This window comes from Macrobrachium nipponense, chromosome 21 (assembly GCF_015104395.2).
Source record: "Macrobrachium nipponense isolate FS-2020 chromosome 21, ASM1510439v2, whole genome shotgun sequence".
In the NCBI taxonomy this organism is placed as follows: Eukaryota; Metazoa; Arthropoda; class Malacostraca; order Decapoda; family Palaemonidae; genus Macrobrachium; species Macrobrachium nipponense.
The window spans coordinates 7,388,538-7,401,442 of NC_087212.1; the positions used below are offsets into that span (position 1 = coordinate 7,388,538).

The 12,905-nt window shown below is 37.1% G+C and overlaps 1 protein-coding gene across 7 annotated transcripts in view; it reads right to left on the minus strand.

Annotated features, from left to right (window-relative positions):
- The window catches only part of LOC135197752 (uncharacterized), a 68,101-nt gene that overhangs the window by 21,023 nt on the left and 34,173 nt on the right, over window positions 1-12,905 (minus strand). For 5 of the 7 annotated variants that reach the window (XM_064224829.1, XM_064224827.1, XM_064224832.1 and 2 more), the window contains exons 2-3: window positions 10,577-10,697; window positions 6,425-8,568 (exon numbers count right to left, since the gene is read on the minus strand). In XM_064224829.1, coding sequence (XP_064080899.1) covers window positions 6,954-8,568; window positions 10,577-10,680 — 1,719 coding nt within the window. In that variant the 5' untranslated portion in view covers window positions 10,681-10,697 and the 3' untranslated portion in view covers window positions 6,425-6,953. Of the gene's footprint in view, window positions 1-1,733; window positions 2,020-2,260; window positions 8,569-10,576; window positions 10,698-12,905 lie in introns of those variants that run through there. The other 2 variants (XM_064224836.1, XM_064224833.1) reach the window with 2 other exon arrangements.

Sequence of the window (12,905 nt, forward strand, 5' to 3'; positions counted from 1 at the left end):
GCACTAGACAAGAAGAACCTTCCAATTCTCCAGAAAGCTATAGGGATGACCCCAGAAGGAGCTGGTACCGATTCACAGCTGGGTGAATGGAGTGGCAAATCAGGATATTAAGCCACACATATTGATACATATCTAATTCACTATACCTTGGGGTAACTCATTCTCAAGGGGCATCAAAACTGGCAAGTACACCTGCCCCATCCTAGATTTGAACCTGGGCACCTTGACTTTGTATCTACGAATATGCACAGCAAGTGTATGTACGCATATGCAGTGTATGTGTATATAACACATACATATCTATAGTATATATGCATACATACACTCGCTATATTATGTCTCTCCACTAATATAGGGTGGTTCCAGACAGAAGAGGGCCGACAGTCACAGGCCTGTCTGGCTTCTAACTGACGAATCAGAGATGAACCATCTGCGCAGAATGTTTGCACAGTATCAGCTGTGTTTCAAAAGTGCTCATTAGGAGTGAAGGAATGATCCTACATAAGTGAATGCCACCACAACTCAATAGTACTATACTACCCATACTCCTATGGGTACTACTTACACTCCATTTAGCTGGAAATGACTTTCTTTCCATCTCTTGTTTCAAACCATCCAAATTCCACTTTCTTTCCATGAATATATTGATTCCATCTCTCTCCATGTGACAAAACCTACCTAAAAACATAAAATCCTTTCACCCATTTTTACACTAACCTATCTCTATATTTCTCACCCTTTCAACCCTACGCAAATAACACAGTGACTCCACAACTTCCACCTTTTCCCATTCGTTTGCATATCCTGAATGCACCGAGTTTGAGAAAATAAATAAAAATGGATGTGTGATAGATCCAAAGCAAAAGCCAACTGCTAGGACAAAGGATGTCCATAAACAGCCCATTACCATCCAATGTTATCAAAAGACAAGCTTCAACCCAGCTACCTATTACAGACTGTTTCTGCTTAAAAGACTCTGCCACTCCACACTCTATTCACAACCAATTCCTAAATGCAAAACCTCCTCAAAACAGTTATATTCACTGACAAAGACTGCATTTTCGCCATTCCCTGTTCCAGTATATTTTCTTTTTTCACTAAAATAAAATTCGCTCAATTTCTTCTTTCGTTGAGCGTGTACGGGTAATGGAAAGTGACATTTATTACAGTAGTATAATATAATAATGCACTGAACTAGTCTATTCATATTTAAATTATTTTAGTGATTTTGAAAAATTGTAATGCCAGTTTACAGAACTAAATCAATCTCACTTGACCATAACTGGATAATACACCATTTGTATGGATTTTGGAATTCGTACACTGTACCTGAATCTGTCATTCTCGTGTGTGTGTGTGGCGGGGGCAGGTTGGGGAAGTTCGTGGGTGGAATAATTACTTCCCAAAAAACCAAATTACTTTGATTTTCAACATCAACAACTCTGAGATTTCACATAAATTATAAATTAAGTGAAACTGAATATCGTAACAGATGCCATACCAAATACACAGAAAGAGGAGTGCATGCTTGGTTTTTATATTATGACGGGAAGTTATTGGCTTAGTCATAGTTTGGAATGATCCAGCAATTAGGGCTAGCAAGTCGGCAATGGTGTCTTGGGGAAGTAGACAACGCTCAGATAGTTTAGGGACAATGGGGCAAAATGATAAATTCACAGAACTGAAAAGATCTGAATATGTAAATAAAAAATTACACAATTCACAATTATTACCTCGACGGATGTTGGCCTTTAGAGGACATGATCAACTGGTTTCAGGTACTACTTTGAATTCTGGAGATTCGTGAATTCTACTGAGATACAAACAACCAGCTCGGAGAAGACAACTTGAGTCATGTTTTAATATGATAACCACGTCATGCATGCTCTGATTCCTCTCTGGATGACAAAACATTTTCGCCTGTAAAGTAAAAATTTAAAAATCACGAGGTCACGAATGTTAATATTTGCACTTCAAGAGGTAAACATTTTAAAATGGTGGTGTAGCTGGAACAATTTTCCATCAGAGACAAGTAAAATTTTCATGTAAAAGGTCTCTTAAACTTTTTTGCAAAATGGAATGAATTTCAGATGTAAAATTACCATGATTTTAAAGAAAATATGTTTCATTAATTTTTAAAAAAACTAACAGACGACTTATGTAGCCTTTACAAACATGCACTTGTCATGCAGCCCATCAGTTTATAACGAAAATGCCAAATTAAAAAAGTAATTTGTATTTTCATAATATACAAACCTACACTTTCATATATAGTATATGGAGTAGAGGTGTATTGGATATCCGCATCCGCATCCTCATCCGCAGATTATCCGCATTTTTTAGAAACTCCGCATCCGCATTCACATCCGTATTGACAAGTTTTCAACATCTGCATCCACATCCACATCCTCATTGGCAGCACATGCAACATCCGCATCCGCATCCGCATCCGCATCCGCAGTTGGAGAATGTGGATATGCGGATGTCACCCCCTACTCAGTGTTCAATAGTCCATAATCCATATACTCATACATTGTAGGTAACTTTAGAGGTCGTTTTTCTAAATTTGGCTTTTTCATTTACTTATTCAGAATACATGATGCACATTACAAGATATAATTAACTCAGTTACAGTATACCTGTTTTATAACATTTTGTTTTAGCAACTTCATCATGTCACTCATAGCAGTTGTTGATCATAAAGGTATTGTGTTTATTTGGAAATCTCTCTCTCTCTCTCTCTCTCTCTCTCTCTCTCTCTCTCTCTCTCTCTCTCTCTCTCTCTGAAAGCAAAGATTGGCTTTGAGTTTTGTCACTCTTATGCAGTGAGTATGAAATAACCTTTTGCTAAAACAACGACAAACGTTTGTGTACTGCTTGTACTTTTTATGTACTGTTTGTACTTTTTACGTTCATATGGAAGCATATAGCAGATACGCACATAAGTACAGTATCAGTTTTGTTCAACCAGTTCAGCAAATATTATGTATCCATTCTCTTTCTTCTTTGAATTATGTGGCTGAAAGTCGTCTATCACAAGCAAATATATCGAAATTACTTGGACCTACATAAAATCCGCATCCGCATCCGCGAGGGTATGGCCATCAAATATCCGCATTTGCATCCGCATCCGCATTTTTCATTTTTTGATATATGTGTCCGCATCCACATCCACAAATTTTAAAAAGTTGATATCCGCATCCGCATCCGCAAATAAAATTTTCAGACATCCGATACACCTCTAATATGGAGCATTCTTCGCAGCGCTTTGCTCGCCTGCCTAGACTTCTCTTCAAAACAAAAACAGGAAACGCCCCCTCGTCTGATCCACTCTAAACTTCTCTCCAGCCAATGGGTTCTCAGCTGAGCAGTTAATTGCACTCCACCTACTCTCTTTGTCTTCATTGGATGTCACAAAGAATTTTCTTTTCCTTTCATGTGACCACTTGTAACTGTTTCTTTGCCTTGCATCTTTTTGCGTTCGTCTTTTTGCGTTTGTTTCAAAGTCACCTAAAATATTTACTGGTGAAATTCTATTCAATTTTTTAGGGATGGGCCATCCTACAAGGCCCTATCCTTTTTCCACTATTACACTTTGCTACTACAGACCCGTTTCAGTTCATCATCAAATGTAACTTTGATTACATCCAACATGATTAGGATAATAATTTCCAGCTAATCTATAACATTAATTGATATTAAGTAGTGCTTTTTCACTGACCAGCTGTTAACTATTATCAAAATATCTTTGAGAATATTCATGAAACAGTTGAAACTACCAGCATTTGGCTGAACCTAGCCATCATTTCCCCTCGTCTCTCCAATTTGTTAACAGAATACTGGACTAACTTGTCTCAGACTGCTGAATTACAAAACCTCATTCTTCCATTAGGCACTGAAGCAATGTCCTAACTGTGCCACACTTGGTGGTAGGGTGGGGTTGATTCACAGAGAGGCTTTGTTTACATACTAGCCAGGTGACACTAGCCCCTCATTCGAAAGTTCCTGATGGTCTAAAGCTTAATAGGACCATCGTGTGGATAGATTGTCTAGATCAATCAAATGGGTATCTACTCTCAGATGGTGGTTGATTTTTACATATATAAAAAAATACCATTTTCTAGATCCATCGTACATTTTGTTGAACTAATTTTTCTTTCTCATCCTTTACTCATCTATGTTTAGTTTATTCTATAATTTTCTCATGGCTTTTCCTTTATATTCATACCCTCCAATTTGTGCATTATCTTGCGTCTCTCCTTTTATTTGGAATGATTAACAAACAAGTCTATGTATAATTATAATTTCACATACTCCAAACACACTGAAAATAACCTTTACATGAAAATCAGTAGCTGATCACCTATTGGGTTTTTTCTTTGTTCACCCTTGGTGTCTACAAACATACATTGTAACTTTACAATACAAGGAACTTATGTTCCATTTTTTTTTTTTGCAACTTTGCAGACATACAAAATATCGAGAGTTTCTTTCTTTCTTTTTTTTTACCAACAACAGGCTCATAACTTCTCCCACTTACAACTTGACCACCTTTAGTTTAGTCCTTCCCTTCTAGTCTCCTCCTCTTTCTTTGATTTTCAGCATCAACAACTCTGAGATTTCACATAAATGATAAACTGAGTGAAACTGAATAGTGCAACTACACCATACTATATATACTGAGAGAGGAGTGCAAGCTTGGTTTTCATACTATGACAGGAAGTTACTGGCTTCAGTGGATCCCCTCTGCTCTTCCTGCGACCTGTTAATCCGTCCTCAGGTTCCAAGGTTCCAGTTACTGCTTCACTCGTAAACACTTTCAGTATATAGCAGACTGAACCAGTAAATCTGCTTAGATAAAAATGAATAAAATAATTGCAAGGAGTAGCAAAACCTCTTTCACCAAGACAGCAAAGTCGGTAATCAAAGACATCAGCAGCCACTTGTAGTCTTCGCCTAATAAAAACAGTTTGTAAATTTATGTCTCTGTGGTCTTGCCTGGTATGGATGTTGAGAATTTTACTCTGATGATTGCAGAGTTTGCAGCCCACCTCCGAGTAATGCCCACGCTATATGGGATTTTTGTATATCAGCAGGATATACAAAAGTGTTTTGATGTTCTCTCTTCAAGTAATGTGTAACTACTTGTAGTGGTGATACTAATGACTTTTCTATTTTCTGTTCTACTCCACAGATTCCTTTACAAACCTCTGCTTTTTCTTTTACCAAAAAACAGGTAGTTTCATAACGAAGCCATACATTTTCACAGGAATGCAAGTGAATATTTAGCTGGGAGAGACGGAGAAACAGACTGACAAAAATGGAGTCACTGAATTGACCAAGTTAACATCCCCATTCAGGTAAGATCACCAGACACCAGCATTACTAGAAGAAATGGGATACTAAGATCAAGTGCAGTCAACAGGAGACTGGGAGGTACATGTCATTCATAATTGAAAAGGTGAACTGAGACAATATAGACTGGGGGTCATATAAAGAAGGAAAAGACAAGACAAAATTGATCCATCAGCGAAAACAATGAAGATGGGGAGGTTCAATATAAATTTAGGCGTCCTCTGCCAGAAAGGCGTAACCCAAAAATACAAGTTTTTAGTAAATGTGGTTTAAAGTTATGTAATGATAACTTGCATGTAATTGTACAAAAATGAGTCCCCTGCTAAAAGGGTGTAATCCAGACATAGGAGTTTTGAATAAATGCATGTGGATTGGCTGCCGTGTGGTTGTGTATCGAGCCGGCTCTCCCATTAGCTCAATCATATGTCCTTCTGGGTCCCCACACAAAATCTAACCCTATAGCTTGAAACAGGTTGGGATACATATGAGATTTCAAGCCTTCTTAGCACCGGCGCAGAGCCACTTTCTTCCTGAAAACTCCCACCACGTGATTAATGGCGGCCTCTGGGGCCCATATCCAGCACTAGCTAAAAACTACTAAATTTTGGGTTATGCCCTTCTGGCAGGGGACACCTCAATTTAAACAAGTAAAAAATGCGCCGAAGTTTCTTCGGCGCAACAGTTTTCTGTACAGCTTATAATTCAAGGCCACCGAAATTTGATCTATCTTTCGGTGGTCTCGGTATAGTGCTGTATGAGCCATGGCCCTTGAAACTCTACACCGGTCATGGTGACCTGTGTTGTTACGTTGCCAGAAGCACGATCATGGCTAAATTTAACCTTTAATATAATAAAACCTACTGAGGCTACAGGGTTGCAATTTGGTATGTTTAATAATTGGAGGGTGGATGACTTACATACCAATTTCCAGCCCTCTAGTCTCAGTAGTTTTTAATATCTGAGGGCGGACAGAAAAAGTGTGGACGGACACACAGCGCCATCTTAATAGTTTTCTTTTACAGAAAACTAAAACTTGGTTTTAAGAGGGAAGGAAAAAAGGCAAAAGTAGTAAGTTTGGTTAAAATCTTCATGTTTAACTGTCAAATACCTTAAGCAATCTCATAAGCAACAAAACGGACTAACTGAAGTCCTAGAAGGAAGAGACCTAAACGTAAAAGATAAGAAAGATGGCTACCAGTATGTCTTGCCTCACTGGAACCAAGCTGGGGATGCATAATAAAATACAGGTAGGGGAAACAGTTATACCACTGAACATCAAATATAGGATATACATATGAATCAGGTAAGAAATAGATATAGAAATTAATATATACGACTGACAACCTCTTAAACTTGTGAGTGTCACAGTATTTCTAAGTTGTTCACAATCAGTATCCCCTTTACACAGCTACTTTAACAGCTGTCCTCTTGTCGAAATGATTTTGTACTGACAATACTGAACAAAGAAACTAATAAGAACAGCAATACAGTATGTGTATTTACTTCAAACTGAAAATTTACATGCTAAAATTATGAAATTTACTGCATAAAACTTATAAAATGTAGGAACTACATGACAATATTACACCCATTCAGTTTTATTTCAAAGATGCTGCCCCATCGAAGTTTTGTTTCAAGAAATGGTCCAAGAAACCCATCTTTAATAAGGCCTCAGTGACACCTGAGATCAAAGTATCCTTATATCTCAAGATAGTTGTATCTAGGACACTATTGTTTCTGTATTCTGCTTCACAAACCTTTACCAAACCGTTTATACAGTACTTGCGATAATGCTGTAATTGAGCATCTGCTGTATCAACGAAATATGAGGCGCACTTACCGCCAATACAAGACAACGGAAAATGATTGTGAACTGTCAAAACTCTCTCTGTATCATGAAAGCATTTGATATAATGCGTCTTTTTATTATAATTAGGAGACCTGTATACATGCTGCAGCATGTGCATATAACGCGGAACATTTGGCACAGTTTCATTTCCATGACCCATATCATCTAAGAAGTAGACATGTCTCATAACATAATTGGATGGAGTCAGCTCCTGTGATTCATTCAGAGCTTTTGGCACTACAACGTCCATCAAAGTTTTCCAAGATGAAGAGTTCTTTGGTAGTATAATCTCATCAACATCAATGATACTGATGTATTTATACCTGTTAATATTCTTCAAGAAGCAGTCATTATATGGGACTGTTTCTTGATGATCCTTACCATAGCTAATGAAACTTAAGTACTTATTCAAAAGGCCAAAAGCATTGGGCTGCCCACCAGTCAATGGCAGCTTTATAACTTCAACACGTCCTTGTTTCTCATAGTACCTGAGGACCTTGGAAATATTTGGATGCATATCATAATCATAGAATATTACTTTGTTTACACCCAAAATGAACAAAAGCTCAAGCCATTCAACCAATCGAACACTGAAATCAACGAATGGAAGACTAATTCCTTTTACACAGACTGCAAAATCTTCTTTATGACCAGACTGTGGCAAATTGTTGAATACCTTAAGATTTGTTTTGGCCATGTCACATGGTCTCTCAACTACAGAAACAGCTTGCGGCACATCATGCTTGAAGTCAGCAGGTACTTGACAAGCAAGCATGTATGGCTGCAAAACACCATTGTAATACAAACCCATTGCAGGATTCCAAAGATATCTGTGCTCATAAATGGGAGCAAATGCTGGTTCTTTGTGTTCTTCAAACCAAAGTTGACAAAATAAAGTCGTGTTTATTTTAATTTTAGCTATCTGACCTATAATACGTACTGATGGAGCATGTTCTACTAAAGTTCTGTTATCAAAATATGCCCCAAACAGATAAAAGGGTCCATCAACAGTCTGTAGTTCTTGCCAGTGTGTATCAACATATTTGAGTTTATACAGAGATGGGAATTTAGCACAGGTACTGTTCTTGGCTAGTCCTCTATTACTGTATTTCTCCCAAAATCTAGCCGGAAGATTGGGTGCTTTTTTCTCTATTAAAGCAGCCATTTCATCTGATGAAAGCTCTGGAGACTTGAAAACGGAAGCATCAATATCTAGAAGTCTGAATAGTAATTTATCTTTTAACGCAGGATCTGATGAAAATAAGCTTGCAATTGGACCCTGAACAGCTTGCCAACGAGGACTGGAGCTAAAGCAGGTTGAAAAAGAACTGGAGCTGAAGCAGGATGAAATCTTCGTAAGTACACTGTAAAATAAAAACTTTATTTAAATGCAGTCTTCAATTTTAGGAAAAATTCTTTTTTAAATCCTCTAACAGGCTGTCCCAGTTATCGGTGGGGGTTCCGTTCTAACAGCTTGATGATGAGCGAAAATCGCGGATAAAAAAAATCGGCGATTTATGGCGCTTATGGCGCTGATAACTGGTTAATGGTGCATCTGCTAGCTATGTATCGGCGCCATAATTCTATTATCAGCGCCAGCAACCAGAAATCGGCGCATTATGGCGCCGGAAATCGCCAATTTTCATGGCTAGTGCTAGACAACTGCCATAAAACCGAATCACCAATAACCAGGGACTGCCTTAGTAGTAATAAAATTTTGGGTAATTTAATGCAAAAGGACTACATTCAACATGGAACGGATATGGTTCCCTTTTGGGTGAATAAAAGAAGTCCTTTCCTTTGTCATGGCTTACATGCATAATGATCTATGTAACTTAATATTATGCTACGTTTTCCTAATGAGTTTGGACAGGAATTTGAAACTTTTTGTGAAACTTGCAATCTTCCATTCCTTTAATTAAGCATCCTCTCAGTTTTGACATATCATCATAAATAACTCGAGGGCTGTGACTTTCCATTATCTTGGACTGGGGAAAAAAAAACTTCGTGTCAGGTTCAATGCTTCTAAAGCAATTTAACTGACAGTATTATTTCAATGGACTTAGCACCTGCCAAAGCTGGAAAATCTTATGGTTCACTTTTGGACTAGAGCAAAATAATAAGAAAGCTTCACAAGACCAAATAATTGATTTTGTTAACTGGACTATTATTAGGATTTAGGTACTACAAATCTTCCTCTGCAAGTCAGCCCATGGAATACTGTTCATGCGTTTGGCTAAGAAGGTTCTTTCAATGCTATACAATACTGTAATTTGAATTAAAAGATTTTGCATTTGTTAGTAATATTAGTCACAATTTCATCTTGGAATGCTGCACTAATTGCAGTTCTCCTCAACAGTGCCTCTCTTTGAATTTTCTCCCGAGACTACACTGGATTATCATATCTGAGAGCTTATTTATATGGTTATCCTCCTTTACTCTATGGGATGGCCTATTGCATTGTTTATTTCAAAAGATGTAACTCTAGAGCTGGACAATGATCAGTCATTCATCTCTGTTTCTAAATTAAAAAGCAATACAGCCTATTCTTTGCATTCTTTCAAGTATTAAGTTCATCAATATCGGAGGGGAAAAATACATTATCATAAAAAATCTCTTGCCTTCTTTTACATAATCAGTTTAAGTAGACCCAGGTTTTCCAAGCTGCTATTTTAGCAAATCCTGATCCAAATGTAAATTAGTCAATTAGTTTTTTGCAGCACTTCTGGGGATGCATATTACCTTTGATGAACTCTGGCCACAAATGCAATTCTCAAGCTAGGTCTCATTTTCTTGTAAGACAATGCAACCATTATCTCAATTTCTTTGTTAAGGCTGGCAATTTCTGTTAAGTAAGTCTCATGTGTAACGCCTCTGTGGGGAAGGTCCAAGTATTGCCTCATGCTGTATTCAGTATTATATCCCATTTGAATTATCTCAGAGGATATTACGTTAAAAATTTCCACATCCAAATTCTTACATTACGCAGGTATACTTTATGCTCATGGTGCTGTCAAGTTCACATTAGATAGCTTACAAGTCTGTGATTTGTATACTGTAACTCTTTTTGTTAAGTTAGGCAAGAGCACGTTACGGTTACAACACTTTATAAGATAAATTTTGGCATAATTTGGATGTCTTAGGTATTTCGGTTCTCAGGTTAATTATTTAAAACACTCCTCTAAATCTTATTTCGAGTCCACAGCAATAACTGGGGATTTGTGTTCAAAATCAATAGACTTTGGGCCTAAGTGGAAGTAAATCTAAGTCAATCTAAGTTCCTTAAAACACTATTCTGACTCAATAGCATACTGATGCGAAGAAATGACACGAAAATTATACTTCTGAGAAGTTGGATTCATGTGATATTACCTTGTAAACAAAATGGTGGTGATGAAAAAGAATGCCGTTAATGCAGTGAAACTCCTCAGAATGATACTCTTTGGCCTCCATGGAGACTGCTGCTTCAATGCCATAATTTTCCAGGACCCTCCTGAAACAAACAAACTAATTATAATTCTGAATACAACTATTCTGTCTTGATTTCTTTAATAGGAAAGCATAAACCAAATCCAAAATAAATGCAGCTTTTTACTTTGTTTTCCTGTTTGTAGGCATAGATGTCACGCGTTAACTGTTACCTCAGAAACCTTTGTGCTTGCAGCTGTGTGAATACCCGATAAGAACACTGGAAAACTTGAAAGAATCTAGCAGAAATCCAAATTAATGTTCCTTCTGTTTCAGTTCTATAAATAAAAGATCATCAACACAATCAACTACTACTGCTATCACATTCTGTATTACGAATTGCATTATCATTTCTTTCATTATCACCCACTTACCACTTACAAATAAAATGTGACCACAAGGAATATCATATTTCCCACCTTATGACAATCAAGAAAGAATTCGTTGTTACAGAGAAATTATTATCACACAGTGGCTTTATACACCTACAATGAAGCTTCAAAAGCACTGAATAGATTTCCACCTTGCATATGCAGAACAACCTACCACAATCTACCACTACTTTTCCTTTGATCTTACACTTCTGCTTTTACCACCAGCCCCAGCAAATCCTGTCTCCTCTAAATGCATCTCCTTTGAGTTTCTGAATTATACACCCATTTTGATCAACATTTACTCTCCCATTCTCTGTGGAAAATCAAATTACTTCAAAATAAGCTGACCCATCGTTCGAACAAAGACAATTTTTTCATACAAACCTCACTGCATCATGAGTACTACCTTTTTTTCAACGTTCACACTCAATGTGCAAAATGCAAGTTAACATTATTAGTAATAGTTGACACTGGTAGATCACGTAACTGATGGTCATAGGGGTGTCGTCATAATTTTAGTAAGTCATATTACAAGTGGGTTAAGGTCCTTGATCGGAAGAGCTTCCAAAAACCTAGACAGAATCTGTCAACAGCATGAGCAATAAACTGATTATCTTTTATAATTAAGTTCTTCAGAGGTCTTCAATGGTGGTGAAGTGCTCTTGGATGGTCTCTATTGTATGTAACATGAAATTCTTCCAGAAATGTACATTGCTATATTCTTATTTAACATAGAGGACAGCCTCTCTTCACCAAGACTTTAAAGAAACAGATGGCCTTGTACTTCTTTCGGGGATTTGAAACAAGTGAAGGGGTGGTTTCCCATGATACAAATTGGTTGGCTTCTTACTCTTATAATATATAATAAGATTCAAATCAGCCTTTGTGACAGTTTACATATCTGCAAATTATTCCCTGTAAGGCATTTCTTATATTTTGTAGCCTGAATACATGATACTTGTCATAAAATTCAATACAAGGCTTGCTGGTAAAGTTTCTGTTTTCACCACTGATCTCATTCTTAAAGAACACTGCTAAATTTTCTGGTTATTCAGAAGCATCTGGGAGCCCAGTCCAGCTCCTGAATGGTAGATTACAATGCTTCGATACATCCCAGGGCACTTAGTTTATCCAAACTTTAAAATCAAACCTAGATTTGTGGGACTTGGGTTTTATCCCCTGATAGACAAGTGTGCCCAAGAAAGATGGACAGCCTACGAGATTTACCTCAATGCAAAGAAATGTGATATTTTGCAATACATGGATAAACTAGACGCTGATAATCCCTTGCATTTCTTCCTGCGCACTAATGAAACAGTCTACAACAATGTATACAGATATGACCCAGCATTACATATATACAATAGAGTACAAAGAAGGCTGTACAAACACTTTTGGGATTACAAGTTTGTTGAGATGTAAATAAATTGTACTTCTCAAGAGTGAAACTGATTATGGTAACAATATGAAGAAGTTATATAACATCTGACTCAGAAATAAGATGCTACTATAATGCTGGATCCTTCTGGCTTTCACAGTGTTCTTACCAGTGCTCTAAACATAAGACTGGTTGATTTGAATTCCACTTCTCTAAATTTAATCACTCTATCTCCTGCCCCTGTGACAATGAACCTACTATTATATATTTGTCACTCACATGAAGGTAACCTTTTTCATAACCTAAAAATTACCAGAATAAGATTTAATCACTTTAACCATTTCATTAAATCTCTTCTGTATGCTGAGAGGTGTTACCATAAATTAAGCCTACCCCAGTTCACAGGTGATGATCTGGTGATTAATGCCATGCCACCTGTGAATCCATGCTACTATATAATTGCGGTAAATTGAGAGTTCTA